Below are 23,885 nucleotides of genomic sequence, written 5' to 3'. Positions count from 1 at the left end.
ATGAAGTATTTTATATAAATTACGTGCTATGTGTGCATATTATCTGTATACTTGCTATCTATGTTGGATGAACAATTTTATACATGTTTTAAATGATTGAAATTGTATATGTATTTTATATCTACAAAATGTGTTGGGTAAAACATGGGTAGATGTAATAGTTGTTGTGTGATAAAATAAAATAATGAGAGCCCTCGATGTTGTTGTTGATCCAGTCATCTAGCGGAATATAGATGACGACCACAGACTTTTCTAGACAGTCCAGTAGAACGCTAGCAGGCTCGCAACCTGTAGGTGTTTATTAGAACTCAGTGTTCGCCAGCAGTACTCCATCCCCCACATGGTTGCCTTATTTGACATAAATTGTTGAGGAACCCCCGAAGCAGTGTTGTCGCCCCAATGAAAATCCTTAGGCTAGGTCCCTTGTATTAGATGTTTTAGGGACGTAAAGTGAGGATAACGGGAACGGGTGATCAGGTTTGTTTGGTTGATGAAAATAATAAATTTATTTATTGTGGGTTGAAAACCTTATGTGCTCACCAGGCTCCCAAGTTTGACCCACTCAGTTTCATGTATTACAGGTAGTGGAACGAGAGCATAGTCGGATGAATTGATGAGGGATAAGGGATTATAGGCCTGTAGATATGAATAAATGTTGTAAGGCTTATATTGTACTGTTTATGCTTTTGATCTGTATCAAACTTGACATCCCGACGTTTTAGTATAATGAAACACATTTCTTCGGAAATGCTTTGATAAATCTCTATCATATTTTATTTTGGGAACAAATTCCGCAACATTTTTATTAAAAGGGGTACTCTGATTTTTATAAATCATAAACAAAATTGGTCTTTTCTGGCCGTGAAAATGGGGATGTCACACTTAGGATTTGAGATTTTGACTTATTGGGATGTCTTAAAGGATAAAGTTTGAAATTTTATTTATTAAGACCTTGAGGAGATTTAGATATGAGCTTTGGAACTTTGGGTAAAAGGGTAAGAGCTTAATCCGTTAAGTTCTTTATGTTTGTTTGTCATGACATGGTGGCATGCTTGCCATGACGTGGTGGCTGGTCTGGTCATGCCTGCTTTGTCGTGAAGCTGCCACGACGTGGACAATGGGTGGCCATGACGTGGAGGTCGGCTGGGGTGACTTTGATCGTTGACTTTTGATCAAATGGCTAGCTTAGAGTACAGACTAAGGGATAACCTTGATTATTTCGATAGGTAGGTTGTAGCACAAGTCTCTTGTCAGTTCGAGTTGTGGTTGATCTGATCCGAGTGTGAGGTGATTTTGCTCGCTATACTATGTAGGATGTTAGATTGTATTTGTGACTCTTGCATGTGTGTTGGGTGGGGACCACTATTTGGGCGATGTTCGTTATGTGGGTGGGGCCCGTTAGTCTGATCAGTGGGGCCCGATGTTATGTATGGTATGTGGTATTTTGGAGAACTCATTAAGCTTTATGCTTGCGGTTTTATGTTTAAAATGTCTTAGGTACTTTTGGTTTGAAAGGGAAGGGTCCGACTTGATAGCACTACATCCCCCAGAGATTTATTTTGCACTATCTATTGATTTACTCTGTTGTTTGAGAATAATTTATACATTGATTGGCTTAGAACAATTGATTGTATGGTTTTTGGTGGTTTAAAAATGAATTTTTTATTTATTATTTTTAGGATGTTACATGTTGCAAAATAAGTCCTTGTTGTTTTTGTACACGTTCAGCACTTATGACTGATTTCTTTAGGTTTTTCTCATGTTATCTTACGTGGGACAATCATTAATGAGGTGTGTGGGGTTTTTGATGTTTATGTTCATCGTGGCATCGGCTACTTGGTTGCTTAGGTCTTGTGGTTTGGCTTAGGTGTTGTGTTTGACCGCCATAACTTCTTCATACGATCTCGGATTTTAACGATTTTTATGTCCACACATTTGTATTTGAGCTTACTACAACTTTCGTTAAGATTACTCTCGTTAAAAGGGAATATATTTTTACTTACGGTTTTATAATAAAAACGTTCAAGTCAAAAGTAGTTAGATAGGGTTGTAGAGCTCCTCAATACTTTTTCGTGGATATAAAGATCATCGAAAACGTAGTTGGAACGAAGAAGTTATGACCAATAGAAATTAGGAAGGTTTTGGACTTAGTCTAGTATGTTGGGTGTACAAGATGTACGCTGGGCGTACCAGGAGTACACTCGGCGTACGCGATCAGTGCCAAAACCCTGTTTGTGTGGTTTAAGCCCTATTTAAGGTCCTTAACTTCCCCAAACCTATTCCATTCTTAGCCTCTACATCTCCAACACCCTCCCTTGAAAACCCTAACCCTAGTTTGATCCTTTTGAGCAAAATAAGGTGTTCTTGAGTGCTTTGGAGTGTTCTTGGTGCATCTTGGAGAAGAATGAGCTCTTTGGAGAAGTCTTGGTTGCATTTGAGCTTGTAAATCCAGATTTTTTTTCACCTTGATCTTTCTTCTAGAGGTATAAAGCTTGAACCTTGATGATGCATTTGTTTGATCTAGCTAGTTTTGGGTGTTGTTAGCTTTTGGTCACTTTAGTGCATAAAGTTTAGATCTTGAAAGTTTGTGACCTTGTTATGGATAAAATTGGAAACTTTATCCATCTAAACATCATATTGATTAAAATTTAAAGGTTGGAGACTTTGACTTAATGGATTAAGTTGAAAAAGATGCACTTTTGTTCCATTTAAGACTTAAAGACTAGATCTTGGTTGTTTGAATCATTCTAATGGATAAAGTTGGGAACTTTATCCATTATGGAGTTGTTAGGAACCATAAAAGTTTAATCTTGGACCTTAGGTTCCTTCCATGCATGAGCTAGAATGTCTTAAAGAGTTAAGAAGTTAGGATATTTGGTATTGAGCACTTAATATCCATGCAGGATCATAAAGTTTGAAACTTTATGATTGAGAACATCATTTGAGGGCTAGATCTGTATTTTTGGATGAAAGAGCTTAAGGATTAAGCTCTTAATGGGAAGAAAGGGTGGCAGTCGCGTACGCTGTGCGTACCAAAGGGTACGTTGCGCGTACGTGGTCAGCCGGTCGACTCTAGTCAAACGTGTTGTACGCCCTAGATACTTGTTGAGTACACCCATCGTACTCATCGAGTTGACACGGTTGACTTTGACTTTGACCAGGAGTTTAACCTAGGGGTATTTTGGGTATATTGATTGTAAGTTAAGATTGGCCATGTTCCAATGAATAGGTGACCAGTAGAGCTGATATTCAGAGCAGTGTCCTATTCAACGATTTTTCCAATTGAGAGGTGAGTCTCCTTACTGTGCTTGTGGTACGATGGTACCAATGCCGACCCACTTGATTATGTTGTAGGATAGTAACGGTCTTTCTGACACTTACCGATATGCTTTTATGTGCATGTTGTCTTTGTGAATCTTGCTGATATGACTACATATTTTATGTATGTGGGGTTGATACGGACCAGACACGGCTATGTGGTGTTATATAGTCATTATGGAATCGGGGTTGATACGGACCTGACATAGTTACTTGATGTCATATTGTTTGATATGGACCCGACACAATTACATGTTGTCATGTGGGGTTGATACAGACCTGACACAACCACGTACTGTTATATGTGGTACTTTGGGGAACTTATAAAGCTTCGTGCTTACAGTTTATGCTTATGGTTTCAAGTACTTTCATTTTCAAAAGGAAGGGCTCGGTTTGTTCGCACTGTATCCCCTGGAGTTTTATTCTGCATTGAATGTTTACAAATTTCTCTAATGTTTTGAGAATACTTTGACTCTAATCCTCTTTTGGAACAATGAATGAATGGCTTTAACGTATTTAAAATGAAATTTTTACTCGGTATTTTTGGGACGTTACACAAGTAGCCGAGATCGAGGTGGCCATAAGCATCATTAGCTCCAAAAATCTCATTAATGATTGTCATATGTAGGATGTCGTGAGAAAACCTAAAAAAAATCGGTCATAAGTCAATGTGTACAAAAACAATAAAGATTTATTTTGCAACAAAAAATATTAAGGACTAAATATGCAAACAAATATTAATGACCAAATGTGTACAAATTAAGAAATATGTTACCCTATGAAGTCATTTTTCCAACTTACCTGCAGTAGTTGGTCATAAGAATTGAATGTGTATGGTTTAACAAGTTGTAGGGATAAATATGAACAAAAAAAAACTCATTGACCAAATATATAAAAATCAAAAAATATATTACTTTTTAAAATCATTATCCCAAAATAAATTATCCAACATGACCATTCCATTAGCCTAAAAAACTTGCCACAAAACCAAAGAGGTGTACAAAGAATTTGAATTTGGTACCTAGGGAAAATGACTTGCCATGATAATTACTTTTTCGTTTTGTTCATGTTTAGGCATTTTTTTGTACACATTTGATTATTTCACTTTTAAATGTGTTCACATATTATCATAGTCACTTGGTATAACAGGTAATAATGGTAATATGTGAACACATCTAACAAGTTAAATGGTCAAATGTATACAAAAAAAAGTTGCCAAAATATGAACATTTTTTTATTTTTTATTTTTTTTTTATAAATTTCTTAAGAATTTTTTTAATTTCTTACAATATTTTTATGATATTTTTTTACTATAGGTTTATCTAATACAATGTTTTAAACTTTTCTAAATTTTTAAATTTTTTCTTACAAGTTTTTAACTTTTTTTTTTACATTTTCATACAACTTTTTTATAAATTTCATATAATTATTTCTAAACTTCTTTTACAACATTTTTAAAGTGTTTCATATATTTTGTATGATAATTTAATATTTTTTTATTACATTTTAAATATTTTCGTTAAATACTAGTTTAAAATAACATATTAAAAAATTAAAATTTTATAAGCTTCTTATTAAAAAGTATTAAAAGTTGTAATAGTTTTAAAACATTTACATTATATAGATTTGTTTTTTATTTGCTACGTAATATTTTTTTATTTTTTTAAAAGATCCTCCACATTTATTGTTACATATTTAATTTATTTAATTTTATTGTTAGATACTATTTATTTTAAAAATATTATATATGCTTAAAAAAGTAAAAAATAAAATATAGGAGGCTATATAAAATATGTCACAAAACAAAAATATATTTTTAATTAAAAAAGTAAAGTTTAGAATTGATCAATATTTAATTAATATTGAAGGCATTATGGATACTTTAAAAATAATTTTTGAAAAAAATAATACAGACAAATATAAAAAATAAAATCACTATTAAAAGTGAGGAAAATAACTTGTCGGAGTATTTAATTTTTCGTTTTGTTTATATTTAGATAATTTTTTTTTTTTTTTTTATTTTGTACATATTTAATCATTTAACTTGTTTACATGTTTGAGATAGTCAATGACAATGTTTAATATATAAACATATATAATAAGTTAAATAATTGAATTTATAAAAAAATATACCTTAATACGAATAAAACAACGAAGATCGATAGGCTTATAAATCATTTTTCCATTTTCCGGGACACTGAGAATTTCCTTTCTTTTATTGTGACTTTGTCATCCATATTTCAACGTTGACCAATCCATTAGCCAAAAAAAACTCGCCACCAAAGAGAACGAGAGGATCATTTTTCACTATTTGGGTAGATCTTGTTCATGGATTCCAATAATTTTATAAGATCACAGAAGCTATTGGAGTTGTCACAACGATTTCGTGAAACGAAGTCCGTTTTCCAACTTTCAGTTGACTCCTCAAGCAATCAATCAACCCAATCTGAACGACTGAAAAGACCCAGCCGAGCTGCAGTTCTAATCTGCCTATTTGAGGAAGGAGACGATATCTATGTTATTCTAACCCAACGATCGTCGACCCTGTCGTCTCACTCTGGTAAAGAAAGTCGTGCACTTTAGGTGTTTGATGAAATGCCCAAATGAAATGAAGGTCGTTCTCCTTTGTTTTTGCAGGGGAAGTGTCTTTGCCTGGAGGAAGAAGAGACGAAAACGATACAGATGATATTAGAACCGCGTTGAGGGAGGCTGAGGAGGAAATTGGATTGGATCCTGCCCTTGTTGATGTTGTAACTGTTCTTGAACCCTTTGGAAGCAAGGTAAAAAATTTATTCCAATATGAATTTCTTCGAAGCATTAAATTGACTATTTGATTTATTAATGTCAGGGTAATGTTAGTGTGGTTCCAGTGATTGGAATACTATGGGATAAACAAGCATTCAATCCACTTCCAAATCCTGAAGAAGTAGAATCAATCTTTTATGCTCCTTTGGAAATGTTTCTCAAGGTTTGTAATTCATTCCTTTTTCTATTTAAGTCAAAAAAGTAGCAGCGACATGTTCTTGAAAATGGGATTTTGAATTTTGGTGATTCAGAATGAAAATAGACGAGAGAAGGAGATAGAACACAGGGGAGAGAAATTCTTGCATCACTATTTCTATCACAAAACGAACGACAGGGTATATGTGATATGGGCTCTAACAGCCGGAATCTTGATAGACACCGCCTCCCTGGTGTTCCGGCGACCACCGGATTTTCAACCAAGGATGCCTAAATTTTGGAACAGAAACCACGGCAAATTATAATGTGGGTCCCCCAATCAGTATCAACATAAATCATTTGTTGTAGGTAAGTATTTAATCGACAAATTGATATAATTTTGTGAGGATAATATTGTAACTTTGTAGTTATCAAAAGATTAAATTGTAACTTCATTGTATGGAATAATTTTTTTGTCTTTCTTATATTTGTAAATGTGAATACACTAGAAATCGTGTCCCACCCTGATCATTTAAGAGATTTGTTGAAAAGTACACATTGCACTAATAAATTTCATTGTGTCTATTTGTTTGATCAACGTCCATATGTATTTTCAAAAAGTCATAATAGCAAAATAACTTTCGATTTGTCCTATTTATTTCAACTTTTTTTTTCGTACAATGTGTAGTAGGTCACGTGATTAAATCAACAAGTTAATGAATGAATTAAGTGGAGCTTTGTGTTGCTGAAGTGACTTGGTATTTATGAAAAAGAATTAGATGACTTAGAAATATAAATAAAGAAAATGTTATCCTTTGACTTTAGTTGCACGACAAAATGACAAAAGTTTGTTGCACATTATATTGTAATGCATCTAGATACAACTGCTTTGAAGATCATAGGAGAAGTTCTTGACACATTAATTCGATACTTGTCGACCACTTCAAGTAGTTGTGGTTTGGGTTTTTATGATCAGACCACAATCACCATTTCGCCGCCAATTCAAGTGGAGATTTTCACATTAATAATTAATTGGCCACTTGACTAGTAGTAGTCGCGAAGTAGATATTTGGGTTGTTTTTCATTTAAGTGTTGAATTTTACAAAATTTTAGGGCTAGTTCTTTTAGTTTGTATGTAAGATGATTTTGTCAATTTTTCTTGCTTTTGATTATCCAATGTACACCTAGTAAGTGTTGTAATCCCTCTTTGATTGTGCAATATATATGATGTCGTTTCTCTTGTGGATGTGCCTCTTTGGTTATGGAACCACATTAAATCTCTTATCTCTCCTATTGTTGTTTGTTTGTTTATTAAACATTGTTATCTTAGTATATTTCTGCATCCTACCGTTTGGTTTTTGTGTTAACCCACCTTCTAGGATCCAAGTTTTTAGGTATTTGGTCATTCTATAAACCCGAAATCATTAGCAGTTTACCTTATTTTTAATCACAAATTATTATATTTTTCTTTTAGACATTTTTTTTTCTTTTTTACCATTTGGAATATACATAACTAGTTAAAACTTTAATTCTAAACAATGAGGGTCCACCTTTATATCCTTTCATATCTTTGACATATTACTTAGGAAAACCCCGAAAAAACCCTATGTATTATAGGTTAGTGCTTTAAAAAACCCCTTCAATTATTTTTTTGTACTATTTAACCATTATTTTGTCTGAACTTTATTATTTTAATGTTTTGTTACCGGATGCTCTTAATCAACCGGTCATTTAGTAAATTCATGCATAGTGATATCCCCATTTTACCCTCCTTTTCAAGACTGTCACAGAAACAGGAAAAATTCCTATAATGCCCCTAATCTAGAAATGATTACAGGTTTACAGGAAAGGAAAAAAAACAAAAACACGAAAGGAATACTCTTTTCTAAACATGATAAAATGGAACAAAACAAGTTATCTCACTGGAAAGAAAAAACTAAACCTGACAAAACTCCAATGAATGTTATGACATCACATCTTAGACCATGGCTTACCAAGGAAAAGAGATTCTGAAAGATGGGCAAGACCATGCATTACGTACCCACATATGATTGTTGTCCAAACTAAACTTGACAAAACTCCAATGGAGAACCGACCAATCCAGCATCTACAACTTATATCATTGTCTATGTACATTAGAGTATTAATACAATTGAAACCATATGTAGAAGTAAATGTATGTTAAACCATTTCCAACATACAAATCTACAACACAAGTTTTCCTAAAATTTGTTATTTGAAAAATGTCGGACGTCATCTCGTATATTTTTAAGTATTTCTAAGCATTCAAAGGTAGTGGATGTATAAATACAACAATGAACTCAAAGAGAAAGATTTGTATAATACTCACTTATTAACTAATTTTACATAAATGGTCCATGAAGTTTAGAACTGCTTTCAATTATTAACTAATATTTATTATTATTGGAAAAAAAATTAATATCAATAATAATTTCAATTAGTAACTAATATTTATTATTATTGGAAAAAAAATTAATATCAATAATAATTTGAACGTCTGTCAATTATTCAGCGACTGAATATATTTGAATGACCGTATAAATTTAACATTTTTTTGTGCAACATAAAAGAATATTATTGAAAAAAGTTAATAATAATAATATAAATAATAATAAATAAATAAAATCAAAAATCAAAATCTTTTTTTAATGCTATTGATATTAAAGAAATATGGGAGCAATTAACAGTCATAACAGGTGTTACATATTATAACACCTACTTTATTAACAAAGAAAAAAGATCGAACACATCTACTTTATCAAATTTTCTTTGTTACGTATAACACCTACATTATTATTTATTACCAAAGAAAAAATATACATCTACTTTGCGTCACCACACAACAACGTTGCCCATTAACCCATATAACTTACCAGTTACCATCACAAGTAATTGGGTTGAATCTTGATCATGGAATCCAACAACTTTACAAGATCACCGAAGCTACTTGACTTGTCTCAACGATTTCGTCAATTGAAGTCCGTTTCCCCTCTTCCGGATGACCCCTCAATTGGTCAATCCAACCAATCCGAAAGATCCAAAAGACCCAACCGAGCTGCAGTTCTAATATGTCTATTCGAGGAAGGAGATGATATCTATGTTATTTTAACCCAACGATCATCGAAGCTGTCATCTCACTCTGGTAAAGAAAGTCGTGCACTTTAGGAGTTCGATGAAATCGAAACCTTGAAATGAATTCGTTTTGGTTTCGTTTTTCAGGGGAAGTGTCATTGCCCGGAGGTAGAACGGACGAAGAGGATACAGATGATATTCGAACCGCATTGAGGGAAGCTGAAGAGGAAATTGGCTTGGATCCCACCCTTGTAGATGTTATTACTGTTCTTGAACCGTTTGTAACCAAGGTAAGATTATTTTCTCCAGTTTTTATTTCGATATGAAATAGATGTTGAATTTTATTTGGAAATTGTGCAAATAGGAGCTTAATGTGTTTACTTTAAATGAACTTTTGTTATCTGTTTTGTCTTGAAATAACGTTTTGTAAGAATCCCAATAACTTTTATGGCATCTACACTTGACTAAGGCCTCTATTGACAACTATTTGATTGTAATGGCAGAAGAATGTTACAGTAGTTCCAGTGATGGGCATACTATGGGATAAACAAGCATTTAATCCGATTCCAAATGCTGGAGAAGTGGAATCTATATTCTATGCCCCTTTAGAAATGTTTCTCAAGGTTAATATCCCTGCTTTTCTCTTCTATTAAGTTTTTTTTTTTTTTTTTCAATGTCAAAAACAAAACATTCATATATAACTATTGGAATAAGTAATGTTCTCATTAAGTCAATTAAGTCAAAAGATTACTGATTCAGGATGAAAACAGACGACATGAAGAGAGAGAACATGGAGGAGACAAATATTGGCTTCAATATTTTTACTATGAAACAAATAACAGGGTGTATGTGATATGGGCTCTAACCGCCGGAATCTTGATAGCTGCCGCCTCCCTCATATTCCGGCGACCACCGGATTTTCAAGAAAGGCCGCCTAAATTCTGGCACAAAACCACAGCAAGTTCTAATGTTCCTTGAATCACTCAACCTAAATATATATAAAAATGTAACAGAAGTCGAATCAAAGATGAAATTGTAACTTTATTTGTATCAAACGATTCTTTTGTTTGTAGCATATATAAAAATGTTTTATTTTATGTTATTGAGTATTCTTTTTTTTTTTCTTCCATAAATACATATACACATTGGATTTGAACTCTACACAAGTATAAAACTTGTGTCAATAGTGAGTACACTTCATATATAACAAGAATCCAACCATGTTGTTTGATTATAAGTTATAACAAAGTAAACAAAAGCACATACATTATTGTATACCAAAACTAACATATAATTCTTGTTAAAAAAATCTACATTTTGTCAATTTATCATATTTACCATGAAACAAAGGTCTCAAAGCACATTTACAAAATTTAAATTTCACCCCATAGTCCATCCATGTTTCAATTTCGCACCAAGTTTTGATATCTTTAACATGAAGATCATTATCAATTTGCAGTTTTGCCTAAAAGAAATCTAAACATTTCTTGGTAAACCCATCAATCATAAGATAGCCCAGCAGCATACAGAGAGTATCCTTTCTATAAAAATTAGCTTCCTAAATGAGTCATGATCTAAGTAAACATAAAACATACGGACATAACATAAAATAAAGTAATTTTCTTGAGGCATTTCATCAAACAATTTCTCTGCATCTCTAATTTGACCACATTTTCATATAACTCCACAACGTATAATATCCAGTAATAAGACCTAAGCCACGCCTCTTTCCTTTTCTTTTTGGAAAATGAAGTCAAGCCTCTTTCCTTTTGGGTTCAATAACACCATTTGTCCATTTCCAATTAATGCACAAAATCTTTCACAATATATTAGTGCTGTGATTTGCACCAAAGAATTCCCCACCCATTGTAAGACAAACCCATCAATCATAAAATAGAACAGCAGCATACAGAGTATCTTTTGCACAAAAATGTTTAGACATCAGCCTTTTAGCTTTCCTGTAAGAGTCATGATCAAAGTGAGTATCTTTAGCTTGAAAGTCATGATCAAAGTGAGTATCTTTAGCTTTTGTTCAGGCATGTCATCGAACAGTTGCTATGCATCTCGAATTTCGCCAAAAAGAAACAAATTGTGCGTGGGACAACATGTAACCTGCCAGAAACAATCAAGGCATTTCATCAAACACTTCATCTTCAATTTGGCTACAGTTTCCATATACCAAAAAGATTGATATTGTCTGTCAGACAACCATGTAACCATGCCAGGATCCATTAGATGGATTGGCAACGATCATCTACTGAGCCATGGCCTGAACCATGAAGATCGGTTAATCACGCTCTGGTTACATTGGTCGTGGTTCATCAACCAGACATGGGTTTCTGTCTTCTTAGGAATCAAGAATACAGAGGTACGAGCCTATAGAACAGATCCTGTTCAAGTAAGGTCGTGCTTTTTCCTCCCTCTCTGCTCCATTTATACTGGCTTTCTTTTGCACTTCGCATCCGTGTGGGACGAAATGAAAGAGTTAAGACCTAACCCCCCTCTCTTTCTTTTGGGTTTAATATCACTATTTCCAACTATTTTGGTTTTATGAATAATACAATTTCAAATAAATTAATATACTATTATATATATATATATATATATATATATATATATATTAAAGTTATGAAAAGTTTTAAGGCATTTTTTTTGTCAATTTTGGTCCTCCAACTTACAACATTGACCCTTCATTTTTATGCTTCTGTTCACAAACAACCCTTTCACTTTGGTTTGAATTTTTCATAACCCTCGTCTTTTATTACATATTATTAGTATTTAGTCTTTTGGCAGAAATGGTCCCTCATCATTATTATTATTATTGTTAGACAATGTTTGAATTTTTCATAACCCTCGTCTTTTATTACATATTATTAGTATTTAGTCTTTTGGCATAAATGGTCCCTCATCATTATTATTATTATTGTTAGACAAAATTACACGATTGGTCCATGTGGTTTACTAGATTTAACATTCTCTTTTTGGTTTTAAATTAATATTTTATTTATTAGAAAATATTCACCCAATACCATAAACCCACCCACCATCTGCCATCACCACCACCACCACCACCGCCAAAATTACATAAATGGTCCATATGGTTTACCCATGGTGACAAATTCAGTCCCTACTACCTGAAAAGACCAAATTACCCTCACATTAACGGCAAAAAAGCAACCAACATGCTACTTTACTTTACAAAGCAATACCTTCCGACCCCGGCAACGCCGGGGAATCTTTTCTAGTTAGTTATTAACTTATAACTATTTTTTGTTATTGATATATAGTTTTCATATTTAAAATTTATGTAGATTTACTTTATTTTATTGTATAATGGCATTTTAAAAAATTATAAGTATTAAAAGCTTTAATAGTTTATTTTAATGTATTCAGTTTGTTTAAAACAATTTTCTTTTTTGAAATTTAATAATTGAATGTCATATAACATGTATATTTCAATACAAAAATATTACTAAGTGGAAGTTAAAATGTTATAGAAAAAAAAAGATATAACAGGAGAGAATCACCAAGAACCAAACAGATTCTATATTACACTTCAGGAATTTTGCAATACAAAAAAAATGGAAATAGTGATTGATAGTTAATAGTAGCTATTCAAGACGCTACAGATCTCCAGGGAATAGAAACTTCTAAGAAAAAATGATGTCCTGAGCTAAGGTTGTATTCTCTGTTATATAGACATGAATGACAGCTGATACTCCAAATTCCCATTTTGCCCCTGCTCTTCCACTACGTCTGCAGGGCTGCTAGGATTGGTAGTGGTCCTTCCTTCATTTGGAATCTTTTTCTGCTTCTTCCTTTTGTATGTAAACTTGAGTGGTGGTTGCACAACAATACTCCTCCCCCAAAGATCAACCTTGTCCTCAAGGTTAAATTCAGGAAAGGACTGTGAGATGGTGGTAAAGTCTTCCCAAGTAGCTTCAAACTCCGGAACTCCCTTCCACTTAATCAGCACTTTCGTGTTCTGTCCTTGTTCCCCCGACTGCACGCGTACCCCTAAGACCAATTCTGGAGTCCAGTCAAGCTTAAGTTCTTCCGTCAATTGAGTTGGAAGGGTGGGGTTTACAATCTAATTTCCAATTGCCTTCTTGAGTTGAGAGACGTGAAAAACGGAATGGATTTTAGCCGTCTCGGGCAATTGAAGTTTGTAGGCTACTTTTCCCACTTTTTGCAGAATCAAGAAGTGTCCATAGAACCTGGCTGCCAGCTTTTGAAAAGGTTTATGGGCCAGAGATCGCTGCATGTAAGGCTGTAACTTGAGATATACCCATTCACCTTCCAGAAAGTTGACATCTTTTCTTTTCTTGTCCGCAGTTCTTTTCATTTTCTATTGAGCTTGCAGTAAGTGTGCCTTCAAATCATCTAGAATTGCATCCCTCTCCATCAGTTGGTCCTCCACGGTCGAGACAGTCGTGTCCCCCTTATGGGCCTTGACTATGCGTGGTGGATCACGTCCATATAAGGCCTTAAAAGGCGTGGTTTTCCCTACTGTATGGTAAGCCGTGTTGTGACAAAATTCAGCCCATGATAGCCACTTGATCCATGTCTTTGGTTTCCCTTGTATGAAACAACGAAGGTACATTTCAACCGCCTTGTTCACTATCTCTGTCTGGCCATCCGTGTGTGGGTGGTACGCGGTGCTCCTGAGCAGTTGTGTGCCCGCAATTTGAAAAGTTCCTTCCATAAAAGACTCATGAAAACCTTATCTCTGTCCGACACGATGGTAGTGGGAAACCCGTGTAGTCTCACTATTTCCTTGATGAATGTGGAAGTTACCGTGATGGCTGTATAAGGGTGTTTGAGGGCTATGAAATGAGAATATTTAGCGAGTCTATCTACTACCACCAAGATTGAGTTGTACCCTTCTGATTTGGGAAGTCCTTCAATGAAATCCATTGAAACTTCATCCCATACTTGATCATGAATGGGTAAGGGTTGTAGCAGTCCTGCAGGATGGGTATTCAAGGATTTTTGCGTTTGACACACGGTACAGCCCTGAACATACTTTTGAATGCTTTTCCTCATGCCCACCCAGAACCATTCTACAGCCAACCTTTGATAGGTTCTGAATTCCCCAGCATGCCCTCCAATCACAGAGTCATGGAACTCTTTGAGCAATCTTTCAACAAAACTTGATTTTTGCGGAATCACTATCCTTCCCTTGTACAGTAATCTTCCTTTCTCTAATGTATACCCCTTATGTTTTCCTTCACCTGCTGTGATATCTGCTCGAATTTGTTGAATGAACGAGTCATTAGCTATTTCTTTATCCAATTCGTTCATTGGCAAAGACCAAGACGATTGCAGTGATTGTAGTTCCATAGCCCTTGGGTTTGTTCGTGAGAGAGCATCCGCCACCTTGTTGGTCGGACCTGGTTTGTATTGGATTTTGAAATCATACCCGAGTATTTTGTACATCCACTTTTGATATTCTGGTCCCACTTCTCGTTGTTCCATCAAGAATTTTAGACTCCGTTGATCAGTTCTAATGATGAAACGTCTTCCCAGAAGATAATGCCTCCACTTTCTTACAGCCAAGACTATGGCCATTAACTCCTTCTCGTAGACGGATTTGAGCCTATTCTTTACTCCCAATACTTGGCTGTAGTAGGCTATTGGGTGTCCGTCTTGGGTCAGCACTGCTCCTAGACCGGCCCCTGAAGCATCAGTCTCCACTATGAACAACTTGTCAAAGTTTGGCAAAGCCAGGATAGGTGTGTGGACAAGGGCTGATTTTAAGGTCTGAAAGGCTTTATTGGCAGCTGCATTCCATCCAAAACCATCCTTCCGCAACTGATCTGTCAAGGGAGCCGCGATACTAGCGTAACCATTGATGAATTTTTTGTAATATCCTGCTAGGCCTAAGAACCCCTGGAGTTCCTTCAAGGTGGAAGGAATCGGCCAAGCCTCCACCGTCTTGATCTTTTCGTTATCCACTGCTACCCCTTGATTTGAAATAACATGCCCCAGATATGCTATTTGCAGCTTTCCCACTTCACACTTGCTCGGATTTGCGAAGAATTTGTGAGTTCTTAGAGTTTTCAGTACGATTCCCAGGTGAGATTTGTGTTGATTCTCATCTTGACTGTATATCAAGATGTCGTCAAAGAATACTAAGACGAAATTGCGCAGATAGGGCTTAAACACTTCATTCATCACTGATTGAAAGGTAGCGGGGGCATTCGTGAGGTCGAAAGGCATTACGATGAACTCATAATGGCCTTTGTGGGATCGGAAGGCTGATTTTTGAATATCTTCTTCTTTCATTCTAATTTGGTGATAACCCGATTCCTCGACCCTTGCAATTCGTCCAATAACTCTTCTATGATAGGTATCAGAAACTTGTTCTTAACAGTTACCTTGTTGAGACTGCGGTCACAAAACCTCCACGACCCATCTTTTTTTTAACCAAGAGAACAGGGCTTGAAAAAGGGCTCTTGGAAGGTTGAATGATCCCAGATTGGAGCATCTCCTGTAGCAACTTCTCCATTTCTTTTTTTGTGCATGTGTGTATCTATAAGGTCGGAAAGACACCGGTTCTGTTCCATCCTTCAACTGTATAGCATGTTGTTGGTTCCTTTGTGGTGGTAATCCCCCTTCCCATGATAACACATGAGCATATTGGTGTAGCAATGGCTCCAAATATGTAGGACAAGAGGGAATGGACAGACTTGGAAGATGTTTCTCTACGAGGCTCAGCTGAATCAAATACCCACCTCCCATTATTCCCAAAGTTCTGACCATGGTTTTTAGTGATATTTTGGCTCGTTCAAGAGATGGGTCGCTTCTTAATGTCACCCACTGCCCTCCTATCTGGAACTTCATTAGCTGCGTTTTCCAATTTGTGGTTACAGGCCCCAATGTCTCCAACCATTGTACCCCTAGTATAACATCTGAATTTCCCAAGGTAAGGGGTAGAAAATCTTCCCGGATGCAAAGGCCCTGTAATTGCAGTAGTACCCCTTCACACTTTCCACTTCCGGTGACTGCCTTCCCGGTGCCCAGAGATACTCCAAACCCCACGATGGGAGTTATTGGAAGGTTGAGTTGTTGTATCGCTTCTAGAGACAATAAATTATGTGTTGCCCCGGGGTCAGTGAGGACCACGGCCTCAGATCCAGCCAATTTCCCTGTTAACTTGAGTGTTTTTGGGTTGTTCGTTCCGATGACTGAGTTTAAACAAATTTCCGATAAGACAGTCTCTTCCGGGGTCTCTATTGCGGGCTCCGACTCCGACTCCAAAGTTGGTTCTGTTTCTGGTTCATCATCTTCATGGGTGATCAAAACACTTAGCTCCTTCTTTTTGCAACGATGCCCTGGATTCCATTTTTCATCACATCAGTAACAAATCCCCTTTTCTCGTTTCTGTTGCAATTCTTGATCTGTGAGCCTTCGAACTTCATTGGTTCGGTTAATTGGATGTTGGCTGGAGCTATTTCTGTATCCATGGTTAGCGGAGTAAATGGTGGTCTTAATGGGGGTGATGAGTGGCGCCGTTTTCTGGGTAAGAGAGGAGGGGGGTTTGATTTTCGAGGGTTGGGGAATCACAGCTTTCCTTCCACCTTGATTGCGATTGACATTGCGTGGTCAATTGATCTGGGCTCAAAAAGTTGGACTTCAATCCTAATTTCCTCTTTGAGTCTGTTAATAAATTGACCCATGATAAAGTCGTTCGAGATGTTTCTAAGTGGGGCAAGTAATTCGATAAACGCACGTTGGTACTCATGGACCGACCCGCTTTGACCTAGGGATAACCACTGTTGATAGAGCGTACCTGCGTATATCGGACGAAACTGTCAAAGGAGGAGTAATTTCAATTCATTCCATCGCGTGACCGGTCGTCTTCCATGCTCCCATTGAAACCAGAGTAGGGCGTCTCCTTCGAGAGCCACCACTGCCGCCTCCATCTTGTCACTCTCGGATAGTCTGTAAAAGTTAAAATATCGCTCCGTTCTCAAGATCCACCCATCGGGGTTTTCCCCGTCAAACAAAGGCATATCCAGCTTCCGATATCTCCAATTGGTTCCACCGGTGTGGCCTTCGCCCCCCCCATTTCCGCTTCTTGTTCCTCATGTATCACTATGCGACGCTCCGCTGTAGACCCTGGGCGTTTCTTCGACGGAAAGAATCGGTGTGCTGTTAGGTTGTCCTTCCTCGGTAGTCTTCCCATGGTTGATTGTTGTTCGATTTTTGGACGAGGCACGCAAGATTTCCTCCATCTTTTGGTCCATCTTCAACTGATGTTGGTCCATCTTCAACTGAATTGAAGCTATGGAGTCAGCTTGGTGTTGAATCTGATTCCCTTGGTTCTCCAGTCGATCATACAAGGTTCACAGCTCCAGCTCCAACGATTCCACCCTTTTAAGATGGGCTCCTCCCGTCTCTTTTTCTCCAGCCATAGTCCCAGGGACTGCTCTGATACCAATTTGTTATAGAAAAAAAAAGATATAACAGGAGAGAATCACCAAGAACCAAACAGATTCCGTATTACACTTCAGGAATCTTGCAATACAAATATGGAAATAGTGATTGATAGTTAATAGTAGCTATTCGAGACGCTACAAATCTCCAGGGAATAGAGACTTCTAAGAAAAAATGATGTCCTGAGCTAAGGTTGTATTCTCTGTTAAATAGACATGAATGACAACTGGTACTCCAAATTCCCATTTTGCCTCTGCTCTTCCACTACGTCTGTAGGGCTGCTAGGATTGGTAGTGGTTCTTCCTTCATTTGGAATCTTTTTCTGCTTCTTCCGTTTGTATGTAAACTTGAGTGGTGGTTGCACAACATAAAACTACATGTTATCCATCAAAATTAAAAGACACACAACCTACTATAGCTAGTATATAACTTATATTATAATATAACTTATCAAGTTACTATAAAAATATGAAAGATGTGGATATATTTTGTAATTTATTAAGCTATTGTACAAATATGAAAGATGTGGATATGTTTTGTTAAGTTGAGAAATAACAAATAAGTGAATAATAATAAGTTAAACATTTTCTCAACCCCAACATTGTAGTATCCTCAAACGATTCAAGATATAATAGACAACTTTTCTATCTTGCTAAACCCCATTATATATCCCATTCCATGCGGATATCTTTAAAATAACTTAGTTTCTTACTTGAAACTCCAACAGGTTACATTCAAATTCAATAATGATACATCATGCTTAGACATGGTCCTAATTATACAAACATATACATCATGAATTGTATAGTTCAATACATATCGATTGAAGACAAACGGGCAACAAGCTGCGCCGCTAGCCCTTTCTGGATATCAAAACCAATTATTTTGAAAACTACATTTGTGGATCTAGGAGATATGACATTAGAATGCATGACCCGTTGGACTCTATTGAGGAGCTCCACCGCCTCTAGTGCAAGAAAACCAAATTGTTAATGTATTTATACATTCATCAAAAATGGTTTCATCAATAGTTTTTTTCAAGAACACTCGCTACAAACAAAACCACATTTAGTGGCACAAACTTTTAGTGGCATAATTACTTTTGTGACACTTTATTATGTTTTTAGTGGCACAAATTTTGTCTGTGCCACTGTACATCCAAAATTCTAATTTCATGTTGCCCGCTCCTATTTCCCCCCAATGTTAAAAGCATTTCGCGCACCCTAAATTTAAAAAAAATCATATTGAAAAAGATCGGGCTCGATCATTCCCTAATCTCTAGCTCCTTTAGATATTTTATCCTTGGTTCTGTATTCTATAACCTAATCTCCACTTCTCAAGTTGATGCCTCTTATGTTAGACACGAATCACGCTTCACAAGCTCATAGTCAACAACCACACCATCACCGGCGTCAGACCATCCAAACGCAATGTAGCAGACCATACCATCATAACAGAAGGTATGATTTTTGTATATTGATTACAGCTATTGATTTTGATTTCAGTTTCCAAACGAAAAAAAATCATACCATCGCATCATAAGGTGTTTGTAGAAATGCAGAAGCGAGAATAGAAGTGAGTATGAGCACTGCACAATCTTTATTTATGCAGTATATTTTTAAAGAAATTTGTTGTTTCTGTCTGTTTATGAGTTCTCATTTTTGTGCATACATAACTTATTATGCTTTAAATTAATTAGATTAGATGTTCATGTTCTAAATCATATAGAACATAATTAAATTAGGCTGACTTAAAATATACTGATTTTGGAAAAGGGGATATTCTCTCTTCATGTATATAGAGGTGATTTTGTTCTAAATGAATTAGATTAGTTGTTCACAGACTATAATTTGGGAATTTGTTATCTTTCCTTAAATTGATGTTGTTGAGGCTGAAGCTTTAAAAGAAGTTGTGTACTATCATAATCATGAACATGATTATGAGTACTATTTATATATATTTATATATGTATACCAATCATATTTGGTTAGTATAAGTTTTAAAAAAAATTCTAAATTTATTTAGATTTTTTTATGGTGTAATCATATTTTCCATGCCAATGCATTTCAAGATTTAGTGAAGCCCACAACTGAATGGTCTTTTATCTAGTAGCTCTTTCTCTTTTGTATCTAATCAATTCATCCATTTCATAACACGAAAAGAAGATTCCAGAAATGGTTATGGAAGTCCAAATCTATATTGAGCTATATCTGGTGCAAATTTTTTTCTTATGATTATGTTTTGAAGGTTTCCACGAACCTGTGACAGAATATCAAGTGATATTGTTTATGAGTTCAGTTGTAGTCACTTACAAACCATAACCATCAGGTATGGACTCATTATTTTGGTTTATTAATACCATATCTACAAAGTACATGATTATGTTGCTGTTTTGAAAAAAAAAATTATGTTTTAATGACGCCATCATTTTGAAAAACAATGCTATTGTACAATTCTAATTATAATAACCTTTGATTATGTGATATGTCTCTGTTTTGAAAAACATATGTTGACTATTGATAATACAATGTTGTTAAAGAGACCAAGATATTGTTTTGTAACATCAATTAGAATGGTCCTTTTGACAGTAAATTGTTATAGAAATGGTCCCAGTGACAATAGATTTATGTTTTCATATTCGTATGGCATACCATATAGACACACATATCATGAAACAACTACCAAAAACTATGTTGATGTGGGAGTTTTGGCAAGGATATACTACTAGTATGTTGTACTTGGGTGTTTGATTCTTCAAATCAACTATATATTGACGGTAAATGACTGTAATTTACTTATTTTTAGATTAAGTTGACTATAGCCTACTAGTTTTAGATTATAATGGCTATAACGTACTTAATTTTAGATTATCATTTTATAATTGCTAGAATAGTTAAGGTATCACTAAACTTGTTTTGTTTTATAGGCTTTCTTACAAGTCGAAGTGACTCTACAAACATACAAGGGACCGAAGACGATTATTGAAGACGTTTGTATTTTAAATATTTTGGGAATATTATTTTTAGACTTATTTAAGTTTTTTGAAGACGTTTGTATTTTGAATATATTGAGAAGATTACTTTTAGACAAGTTTGAAGTTTGAATTAATGTGATGATATTGTGTTTCTATTTATTATTTTAACTGTTTTATTTTTATTTTATATTCCATTTAAAATAAAATAAAAATCGGACCAATTTATTAATATATTTTTTTTGTTAAAAATATGTTATTAAAAGTATAAAAATAATATTTATTTTTGCAGTTAAATAGTGTCATTAAAACATACAAATGTTTTAGTGGTATAATCGAAAAGTGTCACTAAAACCCAATAAGGCTGCAACCACACAATCAAAAAGTGCCACTAAAGGCCTTTAGTGGCAGCGCTTCTAGTGACATTTTTTTTTGTGCCGCTGATTGCCCAGGGGTCTTTAGTGGGGTTTTTTCTATGCCACTAAATGTCATTTTATTTGTAGTGACTGTTTTTCTTTAGGTAATATTTGGATCTTTCACTTTGTTGTCAACTGTTCATGTGTATTTCTTGGGTTCCTCAATGACAACAGTTGATTGGAATTTCTTCTAAAATCACACTTTCTTTCCATCAACACCATAAGTTATAATGAATTTGAACAATATCATACATTATAACATATACATAAGTTATAATGGATGGAGTGTGTTGACACGACACTAGCTGATTTTACCGAGCAGATATGACGGATCGGCATTACAGCTGGCAACACTTATAGTGTTGCCACTCGTCAGCTGTACCAGCAGGAGTACTATGCAGATGTTGCATACAGACAGAGTCGTGTCCAGCATGACCTGATGGACATTGATCAGCCACAATATCGATATCAAACTCCAGCTCCGGTTTTCTACCGATCCGGGGATCCGAGCAACTATCCACCGTCATCCGAGTATGAGCATCATCAGCTACCACCGGTTACAGAAGACTCTACTCGCTTTAATGATTTAGCTGGCTCGATCTTTGGGTATCCTCCACTATACCCACGATATCCTCCACAGCCGCCCCCGCAGTGAACTTTGGTGAGATCCTCTTTTGATTTTGATTTTTATGGTTTGTTAAAGACTTTTTTTTTTAATTTTCCTTTTGATTTTTATGTCTTTTATTTGGATGAATGTACTGCTATCTTAAACTCATTATTATTATTCTTTCTTGGGTTGGTTCTATGAAATTTGTGATGAGTTAGTAGTTTCTCTATATCTTGAATGTAACTCATCAAGATGGGAAATGATAGGAGTTTCGTACATCGAGTCATAATATATATTTAATATTGATTTTGTGGGTTGCTCAGCCGGTTTGGAAATATCTATATTTATTTAAAAATTGTTATGTGAAATACCCAAGTGTTTGAAAAATGAAGGTTTTTGGCTCGAGCCTACGATCTTTCAATTGAGGTCCCAACCGAACAATATGTGTCATCATGCTCTGCGTACTTAGTCTTACTTACTCATGCGCCTTTGGGGTTGGGAGGGGACTATTATTGTTTTCACACAACCAAAAAGCATCATAAGACGTTGAAGAACTTCCAAGTATATATATTCAAGCTCAAGTCAAATACAAAGATGATCAAATCCGATGAAGCCATCAAAGAACTTGAAGAATGCACAATCAAGATAAATATGAAGAAAAGTTCAAGTTGAAGACATTGTGTGAAACAATATGCGACACCTCGATAGCGGGAGTGTATGGGTTGGTCCATTAAGTGTTACCGACCACGCTAACTATGTTAGTGAACCTTGAAAACGGGACTTTGGCAATGAGCTCAACTGATTACTCATGAGGTTAATCTTCATCAATTCTTTATTTTCTAGAAATTATTTCTTCTTCCCTAAGGTTTAACTGTTCTATACTTTGATAATCATTAGGCTACATTGTTTAATGATTCTAATTTTGTTTATGGATTTTATTAATCATTTCATTTATCTCATTCAAGTAATTTGTTTAATGAAGTCAATGGAAGGCTAAACCATTAGGGTTACTTCCAGGGATGTTTAGGACTTTTGGAGGAACACACTTGATTAACTAGAATATGTCGACATACTCACAGGTAGGGGTGAGCATAATAACCGGGTACCCGCTTTCAGAACCGGAACCGCCACGGAACTGCCGGTTCCGGAACCGAAACCGCCTTATGCGGTTCCGATTCCGGTTCTTAAAGTTTAGGAACCGCCTTAAGCGGTTCCGGTTCTTATTTTTTTGGAACCGTTACCCGCTGGGTACCCGTCGGAACCGGTTTTTGTGTGTGTATATATGTATATATAATTCAAGTACTCAATAACAGTTTATACGTTGACCTATGCATGAATCATATTTTAGGTTGTTTTATATTTAACAAAGGATTGTATTTATTTTTTGTTAATACCTTCAGTTGTGAACATTGTTTAGTGAAAAAATATAACATTGGCCTTTATCGTAACATTTCTTTATCATTTTGTGATACCTACTTTGAATGATAATGACGCTCACATTTTTTTAAACTTAGATATGAAGTTGTTTTACTTTTAATTCTTTATAGTGGAAATGGAAGAATGCAATAGAAATCGTGAATAAGACTTGAAAATATGAGATAACACAAATATAGGAAAGTAAAAGGGGTAGCTGAGAACTGAAAGTGTAGGATATAATATCCCATATCGCTTGACGCAACAATGCTTGAATATTGTTTAACTTATAAAAGGAGAAGGCGGCTTATTTATTTCCCACTACAACAATAAGGCTTGAACTGAAAACTTTACATGGGTTGGAGTATTTAAGCCTGTTGTTAACATAAACGAGTTTTAAAATTTTCAAAACAATGAGTGTGAGGTCTCAAAATAAGGTCATAAGTTAAGAATCTCATTGCCTTTAGCTTAAAATAGTTTAAAAGTTTTTAGCAAGCGAGTACCTGGAACAGGAATCGGTTCCGGTGGTTCCGGTTCCAATAAATTTGTCCGGGTACCCGCCTATGCTCACCCCTACTCACAGGGCCTACAACCTATCTAGACCGCCTGGGTGTCTTGGCCTTCATCACAAAGCAAGACGGCCTCAACCCAACCACAATATGTCGACATATGTAACAGATAAACA

At 35.4% G+C, this 23,885-nt stretch overlaps 2 protein-coding genes, 1 long non-coding RNA gene and 1 other non-coding gene across 4 annotated transcripts; 3 read left to right on the top strand and 1 right to left on the bottom strand.

The window, feature by feature from the left end:
* The first annotated feature begins 5,526 nt into the window (after positions 1–5,526).
* LOC145106686 (nudix hydrolase 11-like) lies at positions 5,527–6,700 on the top strand. Its single transcript, XM_079043627.1, has 4 exons — positions 5,527–5,878; positions 5,956–6,098; positions 6,167–6,286; positions 6,375–6,700. The coding sequence occupies exons 1-4, from the start codon at positions 5,647–5,649 to the stop codon at positions 6,582–6,584; spliced, it is 705 nt and encodes a 234-aa protein (XP_078899753.1). The 5' UTR covers positions 5,527–5,646; the 3' UTR covers positions 6,585–6,700.
* A 2,370-nt stretch (positions 6,701–9,070) lies between these two features.
* On the top strand, positions 9,071–10,453 carry LOC145109939 (nudix hydrolase 11-like). Its single transcript, XM_079047042.1, has 4 exons — positions 9,071–9,421; positions 9,499–9,641; positions 9,855–9,974; positions 10,111–10,453. The coding sequence occupies exons 1-4, from the start codon at positions 9,190–9,192 to the stop codon at positions 10,327–10,329; spliced, it is 714 nt and encodes a 237-aa protein (XP_078903168.1). The 5' UTR covers positions 9,071–9,189; the 3' UTR covers positions 10,330–10,453.
* A 1,092-nt stretch (positions 10,454–11,545) lies between these two features.
* On the bottom strand, positions 11,546–11,759 carry LOC145110564 (small nucleolar RNA U3). Its single transcript, XR_013709941.1, has one exon. It is a non-coding gene; the product is annotated as a small nucleolar RNA U3 (small nucleolar RNA).
* Positions 11,760–19,053: 7,294 nt separating this feature from the next.
* On the top strand, positions 19,054–20,906 carry LOC145109938 (uncharacterized). The gene is made up of 3 exons (XR_013709347.1): positions 19,054–19,253; positions 20,041–20,121; positions 20,720–20,906. It is a non-coding gene; the product is annotated as an uncharacterized LOC145109938 (long non-coding RNA).
* Positions 20,907–23,885: the final 2,979 nt, after the last annotated feature.

Source organism: Lactuca virosa, chromosome 4 (assembly GCF_052849685.1).
Source record: "Lactuca virosa cultivar CGN04683 chromosome 4, Lactuca_virosa_CGN04683_v6, whole genome shotgun sequence".
NCBI classification, from domain to species: Eukaryota; Viridiplantae; Streptophyta; class Magnoliopsida; order Asterales; family Asteraceae; genus Lactuca; species Lactuca virosa.
Note: the sequence above shows the minus strand (reverse complement) of the source record. Positions and strands in the feature narration are given on the sequence as shown.

Excerpts from the sequence above, each read along its gene's own strand:
- LOC145106686 (XM_079043627.1), top strand. The coding sequence starts at position 5,647 with ATGGATTCCAATAATTTTATAAGATCACAGAAGCTATTGGAGTTGTCA. Across the intron at positions 5,879-5,955 it reads GACCCTGTCGTCTCACTCTG|GGGAAGTGTCTTTGCCTGGA; the intron begins GTAAAGAAAGTC and ends TTGTTTTTGCAG. Across the intron at positions 6,099-6,166 it reads TTGAACCCTTTGGAAGCAAG|GGTAATGTTAGTGTGGTTCC; the intron begins GTAAAAAATTTA and ends TATTAATGTCAG.
- LOC145109939 (XM_079047042.1), top strand. The coding sequence starts at position 9,190 with ATGGAATCCAACAACTTTACAAGATCACCGAAGCTACTTGACTTGTCT. Across the intron at positions 9,642-9,854 it reads TTGAACCGTTTGTAACCAAG|AAGAATGTTACAGTAGTTCC; the intron begins GTAAGATTATTT and ends TTGTAATGGCAG. Across the intron at positions 9,975-10,110 it reads CTTTAGAAATGTTTCTCAAG|GATGAAAACAGACGACATGA; the intron begins GTTAATATCCCT and ends TTACTGATTCAG.